Here is a 27,358-nt window from a genome sequence, read left to right on the forward strand (position 1 = left end):
CAGAGATGTTTGAAATAATACTATAGTCTGATTTTTAATCTAATATTGGCGTATGAAGGAGCCTCCTTTTTCCTATTATTTTATCCTTGAAATGCAAAATTTCAAAACCTTGTATATACGTCGACGCGCAATTAAAAAAGGAACATACCTGTCAAATTTCAAGAAAATCTATTACCGCGTTTCGCCGTAATGCGCAACAAAACTATAAACATTTAAACATTCAAACTTTTAAACATTTAAACATTAAGAGAAATACCAAACCGTCGACTTGAATCTTAGACCTCACTTCGCTCGGTCAATTAAAAATGTCTAGCAAAAAAATCTAAATAAACATAGAGCTTTCTGTCCTATCGTACCGTGACGTGTCGTCCCGGAATGTGAGTGTGAGCGCTGTTATCAGGTTGGCTGTCGTCGATACGCCAATCCAATCAACCCATTAGAGAACATTCTGTGTTGTGTAGACGAAAAATCGGTGTGTTGAAATTAACAAAATAAACTACCATAATGCTGATTTCCTACAAACTTCATTACTCACTTTTCATGATTTTAGAAATCAATTTCTTTTCAATAATATTTGATGCAATTTTAATCATCAGATTAAAAAGGAAAAATGTAGAAAAAAATGTTTTCTATCAATAACTCCAAACTCCAAGCTAGAATCATGGCCTCAGCTTATGGAAAACACAAAGCTCGTAGACAACTGTACTAACGTTGATGAAAAGATACATTTTCAAGATGTTCGATGTTTTTGACGGGTAGTATTGTAGTCCACAAGATTTCGATGTTTCTGAACGGGTAGTATTATAGTCCACTGCTTATCACGGGTAGTATTATAGCTGATTTATCATGAATAATATAAAGTCTGATTGTTACGGTTAATATTGGTGTTCGAAGGAAACTCCTTTTCCTTTGGTATTATCCTTAAAATGCAAAATTAAAAAAAAATACCTTATGTATACGGTCGTCGAGTTAATATACATCAGTATATCTGTATCAGCTACCACTAGTAGTACTGTGAACAGTAGACCTCACGCAGTATTCTCATCCCAAGTACATGATTGAAACTATAGACCTTATGGAAATACAGCAATAGACTGGCTTCTCCACACATCTGTGTAATCACTTGTCAGCTGATTTATGATGAATAATTCCTGATTTTTACTCTAATATTTGCGTATGGAAGAGGCTCCTTTTCCATTTATATTATTTTGAAATGCAAAATTTCCAAAAAACTTGCAAATGGTCTCAATCTCTTCGTTACAAGACGAATAAGAATATTGATGATGGAAACAACGAAATATTCGACATCGTTGAAAAAATCAAGATGGCAGTCATATTGACAGAAATTTTATATCGCATGCTATTAGTATTGTGAGAGATATCGAATTGGTTTAACCACCAAGTGTTTAGAATTAACCAAACAATGATGTTCCAGATAGGCTAATCATTTCATTTTGACCACTCTTTCCATTATTTATTCAACTTCAAAAACTTGAAACATACATTTTTCGGAAACAATATTTCACTTTCCACTCTGGGCACTCTGTATATGTATTCGTAGTAGACAAACACTAGTATTATTGGCACAGTGTTGTTGAATATTTCCAAAGCTTCAAAATGACATATGACCATTTGCAAGTCTCTATCTTAAAGTAGTCATGAAAAAATTGATTTTATAGTTCTACCTTGTTACCTCATGCATATGGAAAAACGCACCACAAAACATGCAGGGTTTTCTTTGGAGGGCGCTGGAGAACTCATTTTTTGACGTACAGCGCATCAAGCTATATCGTTTCAAAGTTGAAAAAACGCTTTGAATTTCATAGATTCAAAATTTCTCTGTATCTCTTGCACAAAAAAAGTTGTAATGGAATGAAATTTGAACAAATTTAGAAAAAAATTGTTTTGGACTTTTGAAGGTTGTAACTAAAAAAATATGCTTTTCAGAGGAAAATTTTATAAAACAAAAATTGTAGAGGAAGGTTTTTAAAATATTTTCGTCTGAAAAAACGGTTGAATATCTTGAACGGTTATTGAAATACAAGCAATATAGCAATGTAAATTTGCTATATCAATGTAAATGAAATTTTACAATGAAACCCTGAAAATTTTGGCGGCCATCTTGTTTCCGAGGTGTTTGCCTGTGATTTCGACTTATCATCATCACGATCCTTATTAGGCTAGACATAACGAAGAATTGAGACATGTTCCACGGCTGATACTCAAAAATGACCACGGAATGACATTTGGGCCCGGACTCAACATTGTAAATATAATAATGAAAATGCTCAACTCACCCTGATGGTCATTGACCAAGGGTCAATGCTTACATGGATTGAAATTTATAATTTGTACGGTAATGTATGTTTTCTGATTAATCAATAAAAGCTATTCTATTCTAGTCAGGTCCACGTTATATGGCAGTGTTCGATAAGCAATGATATTGCTATCCTTGTCTACCATTCAACAAAGCGGATAGCACTATCTCTATCACGCTTTGCTCTGTTGCCAGATCGTCTTTTAACAATGTAGAATTGATAATTGACAAGACAGAGGATCGGCAACGTTTTTCTCCTATCTTTCTCCAGTGCCATTATAACGTGGACCTCACTGTAGTTTAGTTGATTTTCACAGAAAGCAGATCGTCTTTTAACAATGTAGAATGTTAATAATTGACAAGAGAGGATCAGCAACGTTTTTCTCCATCTTTCTCCACTGCCATTATAACGTGGACCTCACTGTAGTTTAGTCACAGAAAGCTGTATAAATTGAAAATAAAAATAAAAGCTATAGCAACACAGCCACTGTGACAAAAATTAAATAAAAATAAACTAAGCTATAGTGAGGTCCACGTTATAATGGCAGTGGAGAAAAACGTTGCCGATCCTCTGTCTTGTTCTATAGACGATAGCTGATACAGATTTATTGATGTAATATTAATGGTTCATTCTCGTTTAAAATAATCAAATATCCATGATGGCATGAAAAATGATTTTTGCAAAAATGTTCAAATATTAAAATCGCTCAATCAGGTACATGACGAGTAATAATGTGTCATCACATTGGCAATATTCACTCCTATTCTTGAGTTATAAGCATTTGAAGATGATTGATTTCTCTGATCTGTGAGTGGTGGAAAGATTATATGTTTGAGTGAATAACTCACTCTGTATTGTAGCGAAACGTCCTATATCATAGCACAACACTTGTCAGGTCAACCTCTATATCCATAGCACGAATAACATCCAAATCTGGTTGATTTGCATTTTTCATAAAATCCATGAATTCAGATTTTTGCAGAAATGGTCAACATTTTAAATCGCTCTAACTCTCAGGAATGTTAGTACTTGACGAGAGGAACAATAATATGTAATCACATTGGCGACATTCACTCCTATTCTTCAGTTATAAGCATTTGAAGATGAGTGATTTCTCTTATGTAAGAGAGGAGGAGGTAATATTTTTAACAACAGACGACGAAATTCTCAGCTGTTTTTCCAAGAATGGAAAATTATTATTCTTTTGATGTCCTTCAGCGAGTTTTTCCAGGGATGAGGGGTGCAATAGAATTTTTATATCATAGACCTACTTTTTCCAAATTTTGTGAGAATCGTTAGATGCGTTTTCGAGATCCATTGGACATAAATAAATACCCATATACGGTACCCAAATAAATAAATAATTATATACAGAAATTTCTTGCTTAATTGTAATAGGATACAGGTTTTATCAAGTTAAAGATAAACAGAAACACAATATTTAAACTAGACGTGTATTATAAATTCAATATAATATATACATACACATAGCAAAACAAACATGTGTTTGAACTACAACAATTATTATATAAGTCAATGAAATTATAGAATACAATAAATTATCGTGTAAAGGCATCTAGCACATTAAGGTGACTGACTTTTAACACTAATATAAATATCAACACATATCAACCACATTTTATTTAGAAAGAGGTTGCTCAAAAAAATACAATCAAGAAAAGTCATTAGTCAAAATATTGTATACCATCATTTGATTGTGATTATGTATTTTATTTGGGATAAAGCTTTACGGCCCGGTTGCACAACAGCCTGTTAAATTTTAACCATGACTAATTCCACGAGAACCAATCAGAGAAGCTGTCATTCCAAAAACACCTTTTCAGATTGGTTCTCATGAAATTAATCACGGTTAAAATTTAACAGGCTGTTGTGCAACTGGTACTATATGTTTGAAAGTGCTGAAGAATCATAACATCTATTGGCTAATGTGCAATCAAAATTCGGGAATGGAATACTAAGGACTATAAGCCGGGTTTTCCTTAGAGTTTTATCATTGTTGAATATAGTATATTACGCTACAAGCACAGAAAGTTTGTGTTTACGGTATGAGGATAGTTTCCTGGGCGAGGCTTGCTGACGCCAAAAAGTTAGGCGTTCCAACATCTGATGTTGTCAAGTAGAGTTGTCATCTAGCTTGGCAATAGATAGATGCATTGCATCAGCTGTGAGTAGGTAACACCATGTGACCCACGAAGCCCCCTAACTTTCTGGCATCAGCTATATAAGAATAATAAATTGAATAAGAATGTTTTATGGGGGGGGAAACTTCGAGATATCTCGGTTCATATCTCAAGAACCAGACGTCGTAGGGTACTCAAAGTGGGGTGGAAATTTCCGATCTCACCCTCCTGAACACAATGCACCATATGGCACAGTTGTCCAAACACATTTTCAAAACGCGGCCGGAAAGGGTACTCTTTCCGGCCTTAGCTGGAAAGAAACTTGTTCTGACGTCAGACGAGAGTCGTCTGCAAACAATGTCTTTCAGATCTACGTAGGGACTGGAAAACAGCTGCTTTCTGTGCAGTGTGGCGAAATAGTTATTGTGCAACTAGCGCGCAAAGTGACAGTTTGCTGCACCGAAAGAAACGTTTACGCCCGAGGCGAGGGCGGAATGGTTTCTTGAGTGCAGCAAACGAACTTTGCGCACATATTTCACATTATTTTTTCCTACAGTTACCGTTAAATATGAAAAGTAGGTAATTATGGGTAAAATTCCCGGAAATCCATCAAATGTTTTTCTGTGTAATTTTATTAATAAAAACCTTAATTTATTTAAAATTGAATAATAATAATTGAATTATAATGAATAGTAATTCAATTGAAAATTAATGTGACTGCTTGAAGGGTGGGGGTTGATGTTATGTAAGCATTGAAATGACTATAATGAAGGCAGTTATAATAGCAGGCAGGCAGGCAAGGCAACACTGTTCTCCACTGCCATTCATGAGTCAGGTGGGCGGGTCTCACTATAAGTCAGTGCAGTTACCAACTTAATTTTGATTTTGCTGCACTGGTGCTCCATATAACCTACTAACTATTTTGCGTTGTCATGCTGCAAATTTGGAGTACGCAAAGTATTCACTTTGCGCACTAGTGCGGAAAAGTGATTCTTTGCGGCCTGCAATCAGTGCACAAATAGTCACTTTTCAAGGTATCTGTAGGAAAAATAAATTATATGATTACAGAACACATTATTCCAGTAACACATGGATAAATTTGTGAACAGCGAATATATTGTGATAGGTACTATGACGAAGGGCAAGACCATATAAGGCGTTTTTTCAATCGGAAAGCTTCCTGCCCTGATGACTCTAATAAAAACCCTATGCTCTAATAAAAGCCCTAAGATTGCTCTCTCAATGACAGTTCTAGTTTTTCAACAGCCTCTTTTCAAATGTCAGTAACTTGACGTATAAGTTTATATTTTTAGATGGAAATTACTGAGATATTGAATTTATTCAAAAGCTAATGAATTAATAATAATTTGGATTTTAGTTTGATAATAATTATTACCGTAATTCATATTTTTGCTAAGTTCCAGAGAAAAATAACATAAACTTTCACCTTACACTCACAGAAAAGCATGAGCTGATAAAACTTACTATCACACAATACATATTAAAACACTTCTAGACTATAGACAGATTCTATAAGAGTTTGGAATGAAATAGACACTTGTTTAAAAATGAATTCTAGTAAATAATGAACAAAATAAATGAATTTATTTAGTAAATAAACTTGGCCAAAATGAGGCTTAAGACGATGATATTCACCAGTATTCCAAAAATACCTATAGCTTTATACGATAATATTATAAATATACAGTCATATCGATAATATGGCTCAGTTGCACAAAATAATGTTAAATATTCAAGAGAGCCAATCACAGGCTTCTTTAATTGATTAATTTCCTTGAGAACCAATCAGAGAAGATGAAAATTACTGAGATATTGCATTTATTCAAATGTTAGTGAATTAATAATTATTGTGATTAACAGCATTCAATTTGGATTTTCGTTTAATAATTATTAATTAGAGAAGACTTCTTTCAAAAATACCTTGGTTCTCGTGGGATTTAATAATGATCAAAACTTGACATGCTTTTGTGCAACCGGGCCATGAAGGAGAATTTGATATAAATACGATGTGGTGTCATATTATAGAAGATTTTCATGACAATACCTCACTGTACCTCAGTGTTAGAAGGGCGTAAGTCTCAAACGGCTAATTGTTCAGGAGAGCCCAAAAGTATTACACTCCCAGCCGGGGCTAAAAGAGCGTAAGTCAAATCAGCATTACACTTACTTGTCAATTATTGGACTCACGTTGTTTCAGTTTCAATGCTTACTGGACTTACGCTCTTTTAGCTGTGGCTATCTTCAAAACAATCACCTTCGGAGGACTTACGAATCTATCTTCAATCTATAGAGTTCAAAAAACTGAGCAAGACCCACTAAAAACATCGTTATTTTGTCTAAAAATGGACTTACGATCCTCTAGCTCTGAGGTACCGTTCAGAATACAATGGTGTGGCTTAATACAGTTGGCGGCCTATATGTTTCACTGCGCATGCGCGAAACAAATTCCTCTTGTGCACTTACTATAGATCAAGCTAAACCTCAAAACTGTGAGTAGTAACATTATATCAATTATGTCTAATAAACAAACTGAGGGCCGGTTCCCGAGCTCGGGATTCAGCTAAGTACTGAACTTTAAACAGCTGGAGTCAGAAAATTGGCTTCCCGAAACGGGGCTTGGTCACTGTTTTTATGTTCATCTTTATTTTCTCATTTCTCTAATTGGAAACGTTTTTCCTTGACGAAATAAAACTTCCTAAAATAATTCAAAAATAGCTGAAACTTTACACTATTTTATCTTTATTTTATTTTGTTATCAAATTTCAAGTTTTTCGAAATCTAATTTAAACATGGACTCCGGTTTTGAATTATTTAGGAATGTTCCCTTTCGTCAAGGAAAAACGTTTCCAATCATAGAAATGAGAAAATAAAGATTATAATAAAAACTGCGACTACGCCTCGTTTCGGAATGCCAATTTTCTGACTCCAACTGTTTAAAGTCTAGAACTTGGCTAAGGTCCGCCGCAAAGTAGACCCACGCTAATCCACGCCACTGCAACCGACGCCGTGGTATTTTTTGTAAACCATTGCTATGGAATTATTCTTAATCTATCAGCTGACAAGTAGATTATTCATTGCATGTATTATTATCATTACACAGATGTCTGGAGAAGCCTAGCAATGGTTCACAAAACATCCCACGGCGTGGGTTGCTTTTCGTCGATTAGCGTGGGTCTACTTTGCGGCGGGCCAAAATCCCGAGCTAGGAAACCGGCCCTTGGAGTATATAACAGCATTTGCATCATACCATTTGATTATTGAAACTAATAAACAATTTACAAGTCAATGGTAGGATGAATTATAATATATAATAACATTATATCGATGTAGATGATAATTATCATGCACACTTTTTCAAGTTGATTAATTAGCAAAAGCAAGAAAGTGTCATTTTTAGTTTTTCACCAGGTCAACAATAGTGTTGATAAAGATGTGTTGTTATATAGGTAATCAAGTACAGCGGGTGCCCCTGTAGTCTAGGTGCGAGCAGTATTCAACTGTAACAAAACAGAAAAAGCAAAATAAATTAGTGAATTAGAAAGTAAACGAATGGATTCTATAAAACCCCATTGAGAAACAAAATGTGAATTCAAGTGGTAGGGGAATGTATAAAACTTAGGGCTGGTTTCCGAGCTCGGGATTGAGCTTAGTTCTAGATTTTGAATAGCTGGAGTCAGAAATTTGGCTTTCTGAAACGGGGCGTAGTCAATTCAATTCAAAGTTTTTTATTTCATAAATTTTACAAGCACTTTCAGTTGTTTAGCATAAAATAATACACTATAATAAAAGTAAGATAATGTAAGCACCTCAGAAATTACAGCAGACATACCAATAATATAATAAAAAATATATAGCCTAATCTCGCAGAGGCATTACTGCCTGTGTGCGAGTAGTCCAAGTTTAAATTAAATTTCGAAAAACTAGAAAATTGAACACAAAATGAAATAATAAAGAGAAAATAGTGTAAAGTTTCAGCTATTTTGAATTATTTAGGAATGTTTAATTTCGTCAAGGAAAAACATTTCCAATAATTGGAAATTATTATTATAGAAATGAGAAAATGAAGATTATCATAAAAACTGCGACTACGCCCCGTTTCAGAAAGCCGATTTGTTGACTCTAGCTGTTTAAAGTCTAGAACCTAGCTAAAACCCGAGCTCGGAAACCGGCTCTAAATGTAATCTACATATTTGATAACAAAGATTCTACTTATCAATATCTAAGAGAATCTGATAATTATATTTTCATGAAATTTGACAGGTATATCCCATTTTAAATTGTGCGTCGACGTATATATAAGTTTTTTTTTTAAATTTTGCATTTTAAGGATAATATAAAAGGAAAATGAGCCTCCTTCATAAGACATTATTACCGTAAAAATCAGACTATAGAATTATTATTCATCATAAATCAGCTGTTGAGTGGATTATTAATTATTGCATGCAAATGAGGCATACAATATTGATAACTCAAAGTATCTTCCTTAAAGTATTTTCCTTAGACCTGGCCCCTGTTTCATAAAAACTTAGAAGTCCTGTAATACAGGAACAGCTGATTTTATGGGCTATATTGAGCATGTAATTGGAATGGTGATTCTCCTGTATTACGTGACTTATAAGTTTTTTGGAACAGGGCCCAGTTATAGAACTGGTCTAAGGTATTTTCAAGCAAATAAATCAAGAGAAAATATAGAGCAGATGATAAACATACAAAATCATAATGAGTCTATTCTACATAATTATGCTACATGCAAAATCTGTCTACATCAAACTACATTTTTGATTATCAAAGCAAAGTATAAAGAAAGTGATATGGAGAAGACTAGCCTGTAAAAATTTGAAAATTACTAAGAAAGAAGAAATGAAGAAGTAGATAATACAACAGAATATTGTTACTGTCATGGACGGGTGAGTGTGTATGATTGGCAAAGTATGAGAGACTACCAGCGTCACATAGCTTCAAGAAAAATCTGGTGTGGCGCACTCACACAGCTTTCCTTGCCGTTATGAAAACTCATCACCTGACGTTAGTGTTCACGCGCATCTTAAGTCTACTATTCAAAGATCCAAGCCAGCTGGTGACAGTACAATAACTCTGGAGACACAGGAAGTCTGCTATCTCTTCATAGTAAATTATTTAATAGAATCAACAGTTGCCAACAGTTTGAAATTGAATAATCACATTTTCTCGAATTTCGAGCTTATTTTAAATTTTAGGTGAAAATGTTACTAAACATTAATTGTAGAGATTTTCATGCTCAATCTTTTCCACATGGAATTTTTTGTTTAAATTGTATCTGAAGCCTGATGATTGGGAATCTAAAATCGAACTTTGCATAGATGGGGCGGAGCTCCTGGAATTTTTACAGATATGGGACTTGAGGCAGTTGATAGAGCTTGTCAATGACTATTTTAGTTATAAATTTGATCAAAATAGTTGTAGCCGTTTTCGATAAAATCTCGAAAAACCCTGTTTTTTTACAACATTTTCGACATTTTATCCGCCATCTAGAATTGAATTAGATCGAAATTGTTCGTGTCGGATCCTTATATTGTAAGGACCTTACGTTCCAAATTCCAAGTCATTCCGTTAATTGGGAGAAGAGATATCATGTACACAGACGCACATACACTCATACACACACACACACATACAGACCAATACCCAAAAACCAATTTTTTGGACTCAGAGGACCTTGGAACGTATAGAAATTTAGAAATTGGGGTACCTCAATTTTTTTGTCGGAAAGCAATACTTTCCTTACTTATGGTAATAGGGCAAGGAAAATAAAAAGAGCTACCGTACTATAGTGAGGTCCACTGCCATTATCAGTGGAGAAAATCAAATCAAATTTTATTTCGCCACAACAAAAATAATAATACTCAATACAAAGTTGAACAAAGACAATATTACAAAATTAAGCAGCTAGTTCATACGTGCTAACAATAAGAATTAAGGTATGCTGATTCTGCTCTCGTAAAATTCACTTAATTTATAAAAAGGATTTTTTGCCAGCCAATCGTGCACCTTTATTTTGAACAGTTTTAGGGGTGTTTGTTGGAGGTGTAGTGGTAACTTATTATACACCTTTTGCCCAACTGCTTCAAAACTGTTTAAAGATTTAGACAATCTTTGGTATTGAATATAGATCTGTCTATTGTTTCTGGTATTAACAGAGTGAACAGTATTTCTTAATTGATAACGATGCAGATTCTCCTTAGTGTATAACAAAACAGAATATATGTACTGATTTATTACTGTCAGAATTTTATTATTTATGAATAAAGGCCTACAGTGTTCTAAATAAGGTGATTCCGTGATTATTCGCACGGCTTTTTTTTGTAGCAGGAGAATATCGTTAATGTGCGCTGAATTTCCCCATAGAAGAATACCATAAGACATGAGACTGTGAAAGAAAGAAAAGTATGCTGTCCGTAAATATAATTTTGGTACCGTATTAGCGAGGCTTCTCAGCAGATAGATCACTCTACACAGCTTAGTGCTTACATATTTGACATGAGGCTCCCAAGTGAGTTTTGGATCTAAATGTACACCAAGAAATTTTATACTAGATGCGTTGAGAGTAGCTCCGTATTTCAAATTGAAATTGATTCTTTCTGTCTTATCTGAATTCAATACAAAGCCATTCGCCCTGAACCAGAGAGATGCTCGTTCCATCGTACTCTCCGTCTCTTGGATAAGGCCTCTCAAATCATTATTGGTGTGCAAGAATGTAGTGTCATCTGCGTAGAGCACCGTATCAGACCCTATGTAGGCAGGCAGATCATTTATCATGACAAGAAAAAGAAAAGGGCCAAGTATTGAGCCTTGTGGCACGCCTGATTCTATATTTAACAATGCAGACTTATTATTATCACTGCCTACAGTCACCAATTGCGTACGGTTCGTTAGGTACGACCTCAAAAGCTTAAGGGCAATGTGCCCAGCTCCATAATACCTCAACTTGTCAAGCAGAATCCCCGAATCTACACACTCGAAAGCTCGACTCAAGTCACAGAAGGTGGCTTGAGTGAAGCTTCCCTGCTCGAATGACTGCAGTACCCTTCTCGCCACTTTTTGAAGAGCATCCACTGTGGACCTTCCCCTCCTAAAGCCAAATTGACACTCATTCATTAGTTGGAACTCCTCGAAATGCTCAGATAACTGCATGTACATAATTGTTTCCAATATTTTGGCCAAGACCGGAACAATAGAAATGGGTCTATAGCTACTTGGGCAGTTCTTGTCACCTTTTTTATAAATGGGCACAACCCTCGCCTTCTTCAGCTCTTCAGGGAACACTCCTTCCTTAAGACACTTGTTTAAACAGTGAGTCAGAGGCTCCACTATACTATCAATTATCTCCTTCAATAAATTAACAGATACTCCATAGACGTCTCTGCTACTCGAAGACTTGAAACCTTTTACTATACTTATAACCACCTCAGGCAACACCTGACAGAAATTGAAAAATTGTGGCAAACTTGGCCCGTTGATTGCTTGCATATCAATTCTAAAAGTGCTGGGTCCATTCACAGAGGCTCTGATTTCTCTAACTGACTGAATGAAAAAGTTGTTAGGTGTCTCCGGTTGCATAGTTATTGTCCGTCTTGATTCCTTGGCTACATTATTTATTGTCTTCCAGGCAGCCTTACATTTATTTTTTGAGTTTTCAATGGAGTTCTTATTATGTAACCTTTTAGCCTCTCTTATAGCGATTTTATACTCATTTCTACATTTGATATACGCTAGTCTAGTATCTATAGTTTGATATTTGTCATGTATAGTCAACAGCAACAATAAGTGTTCCTTAAGAGCCGACAGATACGGGGTGTACCAGTTATCATTTCTATCGTGCTTGACCCTCATGCGACCATTATTTAAAACCTTACATTCACGTTGTGGAATACACTCATTAAATGCTTTAGTGAACTGATGAAAAAATCTCTGAAATGCATCATTAGCAGACAGCTCATTTGTATATAATAAATTAGACCAGTCACAATTATACAGTAGATTCTTAAATCTAAATATGTTGTCCTTATTAATAGGTCTAGTAACTACTATCTTAAAATGACTACCGCCTACAACAGTTGCATCATTATGACATTCAATTGTCAAGAACTTATGGTCTGAGTGACTAAATGATACTACTTTATTGGTAGTAGCAGCATTCCAAACATTAGTGAAAATGTTGTCCAGACAGGCATTCCCTCTAGTATTCTCGCTATTCGAATAAATCATATTGTGCTGTCTTAGCAAATTTATTAGTTCAGTTGTGCTCCGTTGGTTTTTCTTAACATCAAATTCAGAATTTACGTCACCCCCTATAAATATTTGAAAATTTTTAAATTCAGGTCTATGTAAAAAGTCTAAAAGCTTCTCCATGTTTTCCAAAAATATTTTTGGTTTTCCATTTGGAGACCTGTACAGAGAGACAATCACCAGTCTGGTGATGCGATTTACCACACCTGTTACTTCGAAATCCAACTCTTTGCAGAGAAAGTCACAATTTAAAGACTCGAACGAGTCATTCGAACTTTTACTGTATATAGCTACACCACCTCTCATGTGTTGTATCCTACAAAACCCGTTCAACAAGCAATAATCATTCAGTTTAACAAAAGATAATTCATCCCTTCTACACCAGTGCTCGCTAATACAGATAATATCAATATTGTTATCCAGTGCAAATTCATTCATAATTAAATCTTTGTTAATGAAACCCTGAACGTTAATGAAACCCATCTTCAACCCTGAACTATTAGTTGCCTCAAAGCTTAGCTCCGTTGTGAGACTCGACTCTACTCTAAAAAATTAAGTGCTATCGGTGGAGATGATTCCAAATTTGATAGTTGAATGTCAATGTATTTCATAATGCTGTCACTAACATATTTCTTCCCCTGCTTATTTAGATGCATACCGTGAGACGTATGGCATATTTTACCTATATTACTAATATCAATAAAACTACAGTTTGAGAACAGATTACAAATTTGTTGCATCTTCTTGTTAGTCTGTGCTATCGCCTTATTAACACATGACCAGACCGCCAAGTCATATCGATGAGGAATGGAGAAAACAATAACATTAGTTCTGTAGAGATACGCCAAATTCTTCCGTAGCGCCACTAGCACGTCTCCCGCCTCATTCTTGGACACATCGTTTGAGCCAGCTTGAATCACTAGAAAGTCTCTTTCACCGTAATCTGCTAAATTCTCTGGTAGTACGTCTTGAAATTTAGCGCCAGGTTTGACAAATGAAGTGAAACTGTGATTGCTTTTCCTTGTAAATTCACTTCTCACATTCTTTCCTTGACTATCTGCGTAGTGATGGACTTTAATATTAGAAGATGAATCGATTGAGCTTGTTCTATCAGAATTTTTGTGCATAAGATTAGATTTATTATGTACAGAGCCGCTGGACTGAGGTTTCAATTCACATCCACCTTCAGAATGAGCACCGTCGAGTTCTGATTGGGTGAAAATGGGCGGCTTGTCGATCCCTGAAAGTTTCTCCTCAAGGTACTCTTTTGATTTCACAAATAACTCATCGTATAGTGTCCTCCATTTATTTATCTCAATTTTATCCAGTGCTTTCTCGTTCCTCAGAGCAACATTGTCCGCCTCCAAAGTTTCAATTGAAGTGGACATTGAGAGGACTCTATCAGACAATGATTTTTTCTCAGCCTTGAGTAATAAAATTAACTAGTTTAATTCACAACTTTCTGATTGGCTTTTAGTTTTTATTTGTTCAATCTCATTTGTCATATTACTTGAGAAAGCTATCAGGTCATCTCTCTGTTGCAAGAGCTCCAATTCTCGCAGGCTTCGATCCTCATCAACACTGACCGTCCTAGCTGTAGGTGTATTAACACCCATATCACATACCACCGGGGTGTTTGACACACAATTTTCCCGACTAGAGGATTTTATTGGAGAAATTAAGCCACTTTCATCAAGCGAGATATCGCGCCTATTACCTCTGACATCCTTATCATTGCCATCTGGGACCGTATTTGCCACAACCCTCGCATGGCTATGGGCTCCGCCATATTCAACAATACTCCCAATGCTGGTGTCCGTTTTCAAACTCGCGGAACACCCCACCTTGAGACAGCGCCATGCAATATTCCCATTAGCCAACGAGCGATCCCGTCTGTAACTGTAACCGTCGGTTTTTATGCCCTGATTCACCTTTTTTGTTTGAAATTTTTCAATGAAACTCGACATTTTAGTGTGGGATATGACGATCGGGAAGGCAGAAGAGAGAAGGACACCCAGAAAAGGATCAGCAGAAAGGAAAACCAAGGACTGCCAAGAGAGCTGTCAAGGCCAAGGATATGGAAGCTCCTGATTTGATGGGAATAATTATTAGGATATCATAAATTATAATTCCATTCCAAGTTCATAATCTGACAATCCTCATATACAGGGTATTAATAGATGAAATGAGTGGTCTCCCTTATCAACTTAATTCCACCATCAAAATAATAAATCACTCTGAATCCAAATCACCCGCGTCTGGAAAAACGGCTGAGATTGAAACTGTTCAGATAGAAACGTTGTCATGGATACGAGTAAACACGCAACAGTTGGAACAGCTGAGAAGTAACGGTATTTTGACAACCAGAGATAAACTCTCTATTCTCGCTATCTGCTTCTCGATGTTGATGTTATCACTTCGGTTCACAACAGACGACAAAATTTACTCAGTAGTTGTTTACTGCTCGTATCGTACTCATCAGGCAAATACTGGCAATTAGAAATGGCCGAAATCCTCCAAGATCGAGTGAAAAGTACGCGCTCTTCGCCAGATTATTAATATTGTCTACTTACAGTTTGTGACCAGTGGATATCATCAGAAGGTAAACTAGAACTTAATAACTCACTTGATAATAACAAATTGTCAACTATTCCACTTTGAATACTTAAATATTACAAGAAATACGGAGCTACAGATTTGAGCACTAACAAGGCAGCCCAGTGCTACCAACGATTCTATATCTTCTCAAGCTACCTTTTCTCTATGAAAGTACCATTAGAATTAATGGAAATTATACTCTTCAATGTCACTAATGTAGTGTGCAAATCCAGCTTAACTGGGCTGAGGAAGGAGCACATCAAAATCAAAAGAAAACAGCTTGTTATAAAATATGGACAAATGTATTGGTTGCTTGGTCGCCAATCCACCCTATCTTTGAAAAACAAGATCATTCTCTACAAGCAAATCTTGAAACCAATTTGGGATCCAACTATGGGGATGTTAAAGTAACATCAATATGATACAGACATTTCAAAATAAAGTATTAAGGAATATGGTCAACGCTCCTTGGTAGCATACATCAGAGACAATGGCCCATATGAATAAAACCAGAACAAATGCTCATGAGCAAGAGCATGGAGCATAAGGTTTTGCTCATAAGCAAAAGCATTTGCTCATTTTTATATTAATAAGCTTTACCTTATACTCTTACCTTATGCTCCTGAACTCTGGAGCAAATGCTAACATATTTTAAAGATTTTTCATCAGCTGATTCGCTTTTGTAGCCTTACTTTGTTTTTATATCTCACGGAAGCGCTAAATATGCAAGTAGGGAGCACCGCTTGTGTTTGCGTCGTCTGCTCTGTTTTCTATTTATGATTAGAGTTTTAGGTTAGTTGAGTTTAGAATTTTGAAATAATAGCGTAAAAAATGTCATCTCTATAATAATCTTCAGCATATTCTTATAATATCAATTGCCTTCTTATAACTGTCTACACTCTCATCTTTTTAAATGCCTATTTCCTATTTTGTGATGGCTATCTTTATATCAGGTATGACATTGTATTTATTCTTCTGTAGGAATAATGGTGATATATTTCATGAATCTAAAGAAAGTTTTATAGTTCTCAACTATTGGTTGTGATCGTATCTGGTATAGTTTCCTCTTCCTCATACGAAAAATTAGTTGAGCCATTTTAACTATGAACAAAAGGTGAAAAGCTGCTCTAGACTAGTCTCACCTTTTTTGAAGCATTTGCTTCAAAAGTTGAGCAAATGCTCTAGATCATTTATACAATTGATCAAATGCTCAGACTATTTTTTGATGAGCATGAGCAAAAGGTTTTGCTCACGTTTATTCATAAAAATGAAGCAAATGCTCCATATTTTAGAAGTATAAGCAAATGCTCAACTTTATTAATATCGCCCAATGGGCCATATAAGGTGAAGCTTATTCATATAAAAATGAGCAAATGCTGATGAGCAAAACCTTATGCTCCATGCTCATGCTCATGAGCATATGCTTTTGTTTTATTCATATGGCCCAATGACTTGCATAGAGATCTACGCATTCCATTTGTGTCCAGTGAGAAGTCGATTTGCCATGAGTCGAAACTCCTTCATCATGTAAACCCTGAGGCAAGCCAACCACTACACAACGAACATCTTACCAGGAGGCTGAAGAGAAGAAAGCATTTGAACTAGTTTAAAATCAATTTGTGATAGTGTACGCAGACTATATCGTTTTTACTGCTCTCATAATCTCAGAACTACTTGGGCCATCAATGGACAAACTGAACTTTTATAGTTTTTCATAGTGTAAAATTTCTAGTGAAATGAAAATTAATGATTAGTCTCCGAGAATTTAATAACAATCAACATAAAAAACTGGGTTTATGTTGTGTTTCTTTGCTATTTGTTTTTCATATAAGAATAAACTTGTTCTTTTATTCTTTAATTCATTTTTATTTTTCACACAAATTAATGTGATGCATTCATATACAAGATAACATTGTAAGTCTTGAGTTACATTTGGTAAACCCCTTTTAAAATGCTGATGTAGTAGCTATGCATCGTTGTCTCTTTTCTGTTAGGGCTCCTTGTAATATAAATAGAAATAAAAATCTCAGTACCCTTTTTGAATTATTTTATCACAACATGTTTCAAATGGCATTCATGCCAGCACGAATGTCCGAAACATGTTGTGATAAAATAATTCAAAAATGGTACTGAGATTTTTATTTCTATTTATCTATGCATTGTTATTTACTAGCCATTAGTTTAGTTGCTTTTAAGAGTCAGTCTGTTGCTAGAGCTCGTAGAGCGTACGTCGCTTATAACCATGTATTAGATGTATTTATTTATTGAAAATAAATTTAGTTGAAATAAATAACTTAATTCTTTTTTAAAAAGCCGGTTGGTTATTCCAGTTCCTTAAACTTCCGGCAGTCGCGCTGTTGTAGAAAGTACAACAGTGTCAGTTTTTTTGCTGCACAAAACTATTGGAAGGGGTGGTGTCAGTGAATGAGTCATCTATGCATTCCAAAACTTTCTCCCCATCACTCCACTGAGTTGCAGTATCAACCGAGCAATGGTTCAATCTTTAGGTGCCATTTAGTCGCGACAGTGCATAAGTCGCACTGTGCATAAGATAGGGAAAGACTGTATACGGGGACTGTAAACGAACCAATAACACAGAATTGATGGCTTTGCTTCGTGTACCTTATTGGGCTATGAAATGGTAATCATCCAAATGTTCATAGGCGTAAAATAATCCAAGAAGATGGAAATAGTATCTCAAGTCACAAGGGCGGGAAGGGGTCTTTTGCAGGCGAGAATGATGTTTCTAGTCTCGGCTGACGCCTCGACTAAAATTTCATTCGAGCACTGCAAAAGAAATTCACGTCCAAGTAGCTTACATTATTTTTTGTCATAATAATCTAGAAAAGAATAATTGAGATACAGAAAACATTACCTGCTTGAGCTAACATTACTACATGCATTCTATATACATAACTAGTTTACAAGTTTCGAATCAGGAATTTCTTGGTTGTAGTTGACAAAACTTCCACCTGGAGCGCTAAAAGGCGGTTTTTGTACCAAGGTCTATAAAATCTGCGGTACAATTGAAAATCTAATCTAATTCAATTTGCTTGTAACAAAATTATGCATTTTAAAAACAATATTCTAGTTCAGATAATATGTTAATTCAGGTTTTCATTTTTTGATAATGAAATTTCAATAATAAATGCTTCAATTATTCATTTATTTAATATTAAAAATTGTTCTTATCCTTGTTACTCAAGGATTATGATTCAAAAGGCATTGGGACAAGACAAAAATATGCGAGGCCAATAATTTCAAAAAGAGTTTCAAGTTCCCGATCAATTAAATCTAAAAATCAACAATTCAGTTCCTAGCTGGAATCTAAATATTATTATTCTGTTGGAACAATTTATTTTACAATTCAAAGTGCCGGTTGCACAGCAGCCGGTTATATTTTAACCGTGATTAATTCCTCGAGAACCAATCAGAGAAGCCGTCTTATCAGAAAGGCCTTCTATGATTGGTTCTCGTGGAATTAATCACAGTTAAAATTTAACCGGCTGCTGTGCAACCGGGCCTAAGCCAAGTAACATCCCTTGAACAATATTACAAATAATAACACATCATGTTGTTCAATCCGTAAATTGGTGAACTAGAACCCCATAAAATGGCGATTTTGCAATGCATCACGGGATTGTGTCATGACCTGTATTTATAGACCTTGTTTTGTACCCAAGACCTTAAAGTGATATAGACCAACAATGCCTATGCCTTCCCAATGATAGCTTTTACTTGAAATTGAAGGCCGCCATTGGGGTATTTAGCACGAGATATTATATCTATATATTTGTAATATAGATTACAAAGGCATTGGTATGTAATAATCTTATAGGTTGCCCCCTCAATGGCCGATTTCAATTCCAAGTACGACAATAGCGCTGCATGTGAGTCTATGCTTCTTTAAGGTCTTTGTTTGTACCAGTTTTGCTGTTCCAAATTCGGAACTAGGAAACATACTCGACTGTGAAAACAAGAAAACATATGATTTTATTACAGTATAGTATGCTGTAATGAGAATCATATGTTTATTTGTTCTACAATCAGCTGTTTACCGGCTTGAACAGCTGAAATTGAATGACTATGACAAAAAAGTAATTATACAATTAATTAATGTTTTGAACGAAACAGAGTACATAACACTTGGAAAATTGGGTGTTATAAAAAGTACAAGCGACTGCTCGTGTGATTGAGTAGGGCGCGACTACTGGAAGGTTGACTTAGGATAAAGAGTTGAATTGATAAGGAAGAGATAGAGAAGTAGAATAGAGTATAGCATGCACCGTTTGTCGCCTAGTACCGGGGCAGTTGCTGGGCGGGCGGGGTGGTGGCAGACGGCTGGAACTGCGACGAGACGGCAGCCGACATGGCAGAGCCAGCCGCCGTCCGCACGTGTTCGTTACGCAGGAACTCAGACGTGAACTCCTGTTGAGCCTTAGCGAAGCTGGCGCCCGTCGACCGATAGATGCGGTGCACCTGTCAACACACAATAATGCAAACACCATAATTATATATAACTAGCTGGCCCGGCGAACTTCGTACCGCCAAATAGTTAGCGCATCTAATTACAAACTTTAGCTGGATGCACACCTGAGGAGGCGTGATGCGGCATTTTGCATCCAGGTGCTTGGTTTGAATGGAAGAAATCATACACACTGATTGCCACCGGGCATGGCATGGAACGGTGAGATGAGGCAATCTCCATAAGATCAACACTTTGTATCACCAAGCCGCGCCTCCTCAGGTGTGCTTAGCCTTAGATTTATCTGATGCACTAAATTTTTATGAAAATTATCCAACAATCAGTATTTACATTTCAATTTATATCTCAATATAGACTTACTATGTGCTTAGTTAGTTGTGCAGCAGTTTGTATTTTTAAATATAGGTAGTTGAACGCAACTTGCTGGGAATCGAATGGTATATCTCCTTGCTGCTGATTTTCCCGTGCATGATCTAAATTTACAGCATTTCGAGCTCTACGACCCAAGTTTGGACGTCGTTCGTACCGCGGCATTATTATTAGAATTAAAATTTTGTGAATCAGTAGAAAGAAAATAGAAAAATCTGGTGTGGCGCACTCACACAACTTTCCTTGCCGTTATGAAAATTGATCACCTGACGCTAGTGTTCACGCGCATCTCAAGTCAATACAATAATGCTGGAGACACACGAGGTCTGCTATCTCTTCATAGTGAATGATTTAATAGAATCAACAGTTGCCAACAGTTTGCAATTGGATAATCACATTTTCTCGAATTTCGAATTTATTTTCAATTTTAGGTGAAAATGTTACTGAACATTAAATGTAGAGATTTTCATGATAAATCTTTTCCACTTGAAATTTTTTGTTTAAATTGTATCTGAAGCCTGATAATTGGAAATCTAAAATCAAACTTTGCATAGATGGGGTGGAGCTCCTGGAATTTTTACAGATATGGGACTTGTTGATAGAGCTTATAAATGACTATTTGAGGTATAAATTTGATCAAAATCGTTGGTGCCGTTTTCGAAAAAATCACGAAAACCCCTGTTTTTGACAACATTTTCGCCATTGTAGCCGCCATCTTGAATTGCATTTGATCGAAATTGTTCGTGTCGGATCCTTATAGTGTAAGGACCTTAAGTTCCAAATTTCAAGTCAATCCGTTAATTGGGAGACGAGATATTGTGTACACAGACACACACACATACAGACCAATACCCAAAAACCACTTTTTTGGACTCAGGGGACCTTGAAACGTATAGAAATTTAGAAATTGGGGTACCTTAATTTTTTTCGGAAAGCAATACTTTCCTTTAACATTTTAGGGTATTGTTCCTAGATGATAAGAGACTACAAATGTCGTATTTGAATTGTCCAAGACTCAGCGGTTATCCTTATAGCTCCAATTTGTTTTTTCACTTGGGAATTTCTATCTCAAGAACGAAATGTTGGTTGTATTGATCTGAAATTTGGCATGGATATTTATGCTATAAAGACTCAACTTTAAAAAATGAAATAAAAATTTTCGATGTAAATATCCAAAATGGCGGCCATTTTTAATTTTTGATGGCGAATTTCAAGAAAACAGTTCACTTTACAGAAAATGTACAAGAGACAAAAAAGTCAACAAAATTTCAAGGATTCCTTATTTTTTAAGATTGGTCAAAGAATAACAGAGAAATTAATTCTTTTCGTACTGCAAGCATGACCATGAACAAACAAGATCATCTTCTGAAAAAATCTGGTGTGGCGCACTCACACAACTTTCCTTGCCGTTATGAAAATTGATCACCTGACGCTAGTGTTCCCGCGCATCTCAAGTCTACTATTCAAAACTTTTAGCCAGCTAGTGACAGGGCAATAACGCAGGAGACACACATGAGGTCTGCTATCTCTTCATAGTGAATGATTCAATAGAATCAACAATAATTTTCAATTGAATAATCACATTTTCTCGAATTTAAAGCTTATTTTCAATTTTAGGTAAAAATGTTACTGAACATTAATTGTAGAGATTTTCATGCTCAATCTACTCCACTTGATTTTTTTTGTTTAAATTGTATCTGAAGCCTGATAATTGGGAATCTATCTGCATTGATGGGGCGGAGCTCCTGGAATTTTTACAGATATGGGACTTATGGCAGTTGATAGAGCTTATCGATGACTATTTAAGGTATGAATTTGATCAAAATCGTTGAAGCCGTTTCCGAGAAAATCACGAAAAACCCTGTTTTTGACAACATTTTTGCCATTTTAAACGACATCTTGAATTGCATTTGATCGAAATTGTTCGTGTCGGATCCTTATAATGAAAGAACCTTAAGTTCCAAATTTCAAGTCATTCCGTTAATTGGGAGATGAGATATCGTGTACACAGACGCACATACACTCATACACACACACACACACACATACAGACCAATACCCAAAAACCACTTTTTCGCACTCAGGGGACCTTGAATCGTATAGAAATGTAGAAATTGGGGTACCTTAATTTTTTTCGGAAAGCAATACTTTCCTTACCTATGGTAATGGGGCAAGGAAAGTAAAACATTGTAAAATCAGCTGGATGGCCATATGGAGCCATACCGAGTTTCAAAGATTCATCTTAAATACAATTCGAATTGAAAATTTAATATTGATGTTTAAATGGTGAAAATTGGTCATGCATGCAGTACGAAAAGAATTAATTTATCTGTTATTCTTTGACCAATCTTAATAAATAAGGTATCCTTGAAATCTTGATAAAATTTGCTAACTTTTTTGTTTCTTGTAAATTTTTTGTAAAATGAACGGTTTTCGTGAAATTTGCAATCAACAATTTAAAATAGTTGCCATTTTGAATATTTACATCGAAAATTTTTATTTCATTTTTTTTAAGTTGAGTCATTATAGCATAGATATTTGTGCCAAATTTCAGATCAGAGATAGAAATCCCTAAGTGGAAAAAACAAAATGGCAGCTTTAAGAATAACCGCTGAGTTTTGGACACTTCAAATACGACATTTTTGTAGTCTCCTATCATCTAGGAACAATACCCTAAAATGTTCGACGCTACTTCTGAAACACTCTGTATATGTGTCTACATTACAAAAAATAAATACAAGCTTTCTAATCCTTACAAATGTTTTATTTACTTTTAAAAAAGGAAGTTTCGCTGCCGCACTTTGTACAAGCCATTCTTTCAAACCTAATTCAAATTGCTGAATTGACTGGCATGTCTTCAAATTCAGGATTATTTATATAGTAGATACAGACCTTGGTGAGTAGAAGGAGGTCGAGCAGAGCAGCAGTGCCGAATCCAAGACCAAGGACCAGCAGAAACAGGCCAATCACAATGCCGCTCGGAGTTCCCTCCATCAGGGTCATTATGGCTGTTGCTAGGCCACTGCAATCAATTCAACGAGTGTTAGCGAGTTCTCACTTTCAAATTACTGAATGCCAATATTTTAAAAATATTTTTGTGCTACTAGGGTAATAAACGAAAATTCAAATTAAATGCTGTAAATCACCCCGAAGACTTCTGTACTGCAAATATTGACAACAGGGTAAACGGCTACAGTGAGGTCCACGTTATAATGGCAGTGTTTGATTAGCAACTGTATTGTTATCCTTGTCTATCATTCAACAAAGCGGATAGCGCTATCTCTTTCTTGCTTTGCTTTGTTGCCAGATCATCTTTTAACAATGTGGAATCAATCAACAAAATATTTCATCTTCATTTAGGAAATTCATTATGAAATTATTGAAAACTATAGTTTATTACTTAATAAAATATAATTGATAATTTTAAACGAGAATGAACAGTAAATATTAAACCAATAAACCTGTATCAGCTAACTTCTATAGAAGGCATTGACAAGACTGAGGATCGGCAACGTTGTTCTCCTATCTTTCTCCACTGCTATTATAACGTGGACATCACTATAGCTGTTTAACCTGTTGTCAATATTTGCAGTAGCAGACGTCTCCGGGGTGATTTGAACAGCATTTAATTTGGATTTTCATTTAATAATTGAATGAGCGTTAGCAAGTCGTTGTCCGTCTGTTTATATGTTCTACAATAACTTTAGAAAGGATTGATCAATCAGCTTCAAATTTTGAATCGTTCGAACCTTTTTACAGGTCAAGTTCGTTGAAAAACAAAATAGACTCACTCCTTCGTCGTTTTTCAGGATAATATTGGAAGTACATAAGAAAAAATATTGCTTTGATTCATCATTTAGTCAGCTGTAGAATTCAATTAGCACAGTTTTTCCATTCATTCATAGCATCAGCTGAGGTTATTTGGTAGCTATCACAAAGACAGACCTTCATGCGCTGGCACATGAATTCAGCTGGTTATTATACAACTTTTACATCAACAAAATGATAAGGTTGAGAATGATATCAATGTGCGACTTCGCCATTCATTTTGGAACCATCCCCTCTTGGAACTCTGTATCGAAACCATGTATTACAATGACCAACTTCTCATTTAAAAAAATGAATGTGGATTCATAAGAGGGTCAAAGATGTTGAAGCGACACAGTAATTTTCAATTTCAAATAGGATCCCCAATGAAACCTCCTGTATAATAATATTTGTGAAGGTAATATTATTTAGCTGTTTGTTCTAATAAAGATCACGACCCGGACTGTACCCTCAAAACTTCGTGAATTTGTTATCAATTCGGAAATAGATCTGCCCAAAGATTTCATCTTCCGGCGCTCATATCTCAAATAGTTATTTGTGCAACTAGTGCGCAAAGTGACAGTTTGCTGCACCGAAAGAAACGTTTACGCACGAGCCGTAGGCGAGGGTGGTTATTTGGTTAATTGGTTGATTATGGGTAAAATGATGGCTGAAATCCATCAAACGTTTGTCTGTATAATTTTGTTATTAATAACAACTTTAATTTATTCCAAACTTGATAATCCAATTGAAAATTAATAATCAATAATTTATTCAAATTAGAAATTAAATTAATCCAATTAATTTGAAAATTTGAATAGTTTTGAGTAAATCTTAATTTTTAAATAATTTTTCAACTAATCAATTTATGAATGAAAAAAAATATTATTTGAAATAATGAATAATAATTAATAATATTCAAAATGTATAATTTAACGAGTTCTCATTTTTATTTATTTGAAAATCATCAGAAAAATATAGATAGAACAAATTCGCATTCAAAATACACGCTAACAATGTCAACAGCTGATTGGGATGGCTGCAAGATAATACGCAAAGTATTAAGAGTACGCAAAGTAATACTTTGCGCACAAGAGCGGAAAAGTGATTCTTTGCGTTCTGTAATCAGTACAGGAATGGTCACTTTTCAAGGTAACTGAAGGAAAAAGTATTAACGATTTTAAACGTTTTTACTTAGAAATCTGTTCCATTCAGGTAACTTGATACTATCCAAACATTGAGAAATGTCATCTATGAATTATTTTCAAAAGCGTGGTGCACACCCTTAAAGACCCGACAAACTGAATAAAAAGACAAGATATTAAAAACTAGTGGAAAGTTCAATTACCAGGTTCCGCCTCCAGGCATTCCAAGGGTCTGAATCACTGTGATGATGAACTGGATGAAGAAAATGAAGAAGAAGACCATAAAGTTGAAAGAGCTATCGTTTCTGCAATAAAACATAACAAGGGTGTCATTAAGAGCACTTCATCACGGATTTCAAGTGATCACGAATCAGCTGTTTGGGAAGGTCTCAAGCTGTCTCAGTTTGTATAAATTCAGTTCCTCTAATTTATGTTGCTTTCAGAAAGACCAGTAAAAGACAATCAATCAATCAATATTTTATTGTTACGGAACATAAAAATGTTACAAACAACGTCATTTTCTACAATAGCTTATATACAAAGACCGACAATTAGTAAGAGAGAAAATAATACAATATAATAATAGCAGACACTAAAGCTGCGTTTACACCAAAGTTTTAACTTAATTCTTATAAATTCTATTAGATTGAACATAACTTATCACACACATGATGAATATATGTGTTTGTCAAGTTCCGTTCAATCTAATAGAATCTATAATCTAGAATCTACATTTTGTTAATAACTTTGGTGTAAGCGCAGCTTTTAATATGCCTAACACAATAATTAACAATATATCACAGTTAGCTTTGGTCAGACAAAAAACTTCCTCACAGAATACAGGCACCTCTCCAGTAGAAAATCCCTCAAGTGAGTCTTCAATTGTGGAACGTTCATCGTTCGAACGTCCACATCAAGTTCATAGAATAGACAGCATCTTATATACAAAAAACTAATATATAGCATCTTATACAAATGTAACCCGTTCTCCGCAAGGCTCTGTTAAAAGTACAAATAGATTGAATTTCAATTCCATTTTAGATTTATAGTTCATTCTAGGAGTGGCCGTAGTCGAGTGGATCAGATGCTGGCTTTATTATTCAGAGGCCCGGGTTCAAATCCCGGCCCGGACAAGATATTTATCTCGGGCCACTCCCGTGTTTCGGATAGACAGGTTAAACCGTCGGTTCCGGCTGCCTAAAAAGCAGTCGTTAGGTCATGTCAGAGGCCCTGAAATTGATCAGTTGCGACCTGAAAACTCTGACACCAGACTTGAGCCAGCCAGGTCACTCCATATTATTATTATTATTAGTATTAGTTCATGCTGATATTGAAAGAAGGCTAACTGTAATAATTTACAAAAGATAAACTTTTGATTGGGCTTTCATCTCACTTGAAATTTGTATCACAAATTGATTAGATTTGTTTCAATTATGGAAATGATAATTAATCGATTATGGAACGAAAATAGGCATATAACCACCCTCGGTTAATTAAGAATCTTTATGCAAAAATTCAAGTTAATTAAAACTATTTCATACAACTATTCGTGTATCTTGATCACAATAAATGAATAATTCATAAATTTTGTTGTTATTCAAATAATCAAATAAAATTTATTCATCAAAAACAATTATATTACAAATTACAATACTATAACAATTAATACAATTAAAACAATGATGTTTTATGCATTGAATAATTTCTCAATTTCTCAATAGGCAAAGATAATTCAATGAATAAATATACACCCCACTATAAATTATATGTGTTGGGGTATAAGTTATTAGTTGCTTGTTGAAATTACTATGTTATAATTACTATTTACAAACTTCATTCACTGATATGGGATTAAAGTTTGTTATAATAAAATTAGTAAAAATTTATAATACAAGCAAAATTATGAAAAGTAGAACAAAATTATAACAGCCGAAAGACTGTTCATCATAGACAATATAATAAGACAATGATAGCAACATCAATGTTAATCAAATACTGTCATTATAACGTGGACCTCACTATATTTGCTATAGTGAGGTCCACGTTATAATCTAAATATAAAAGCGAAATGGAACTGACTGACTGACTCACTCACTCGCAGAACTAAAAATCTACCGGACCAAAAACGTTCAAATTTGGTAGGTATGTTCAGTTGGCCCTTTAGAGGCGCACTAAGAACGGATTTGGAAAAAAATTCCGAAGATACGC

At 35.1% G+C, this 27,358-nt stretch overlaps 1 protein-coding gene across 1 annotated transcript in view; it reads right to left on the bottom strand.

Annotated features, from left to right (window-relative positions):
- Positions 1–6,367: 6,367 nt before the first annotated feature.
- The window catches only part of LOC111061262 (secretory carrier-associated membrane protein 1), a 38,751-nt gene continuing 17,760 nt past the window's right edge, over positions 6,368–27,358 (bottom strand). Inside the window, 4 exon segments of the mRNA XM_039435304.1 lie at positions 6,368–7,977; positions 19,630–19,822; positions 23,091–23,220; positions 25,354–25,455. Of these exon segments, the coding sequence (XP_039291238.1) occupies positions 19,640–19,822; positions 23,091–23,220; positions 25,354–25,455 (415 nt within the window). The 3' untranslated portion in view covers positions 6,368–7,977; positions 19,630–19,639.

This window comes from Nilaparvata lugens, chromosome 9 (genome assembly GCF_014356525.2).
Source record: "Nilaparvata lugens isolate BPH chromosome 9, ASM1435652v1, whole genome shotgun sequence".
NCBI lineage: Eukaryota > Metazoa > Arthropoda > Insecta > Hemiptera > Delphacidae > Nilaparvata > Nilaparvata lugens.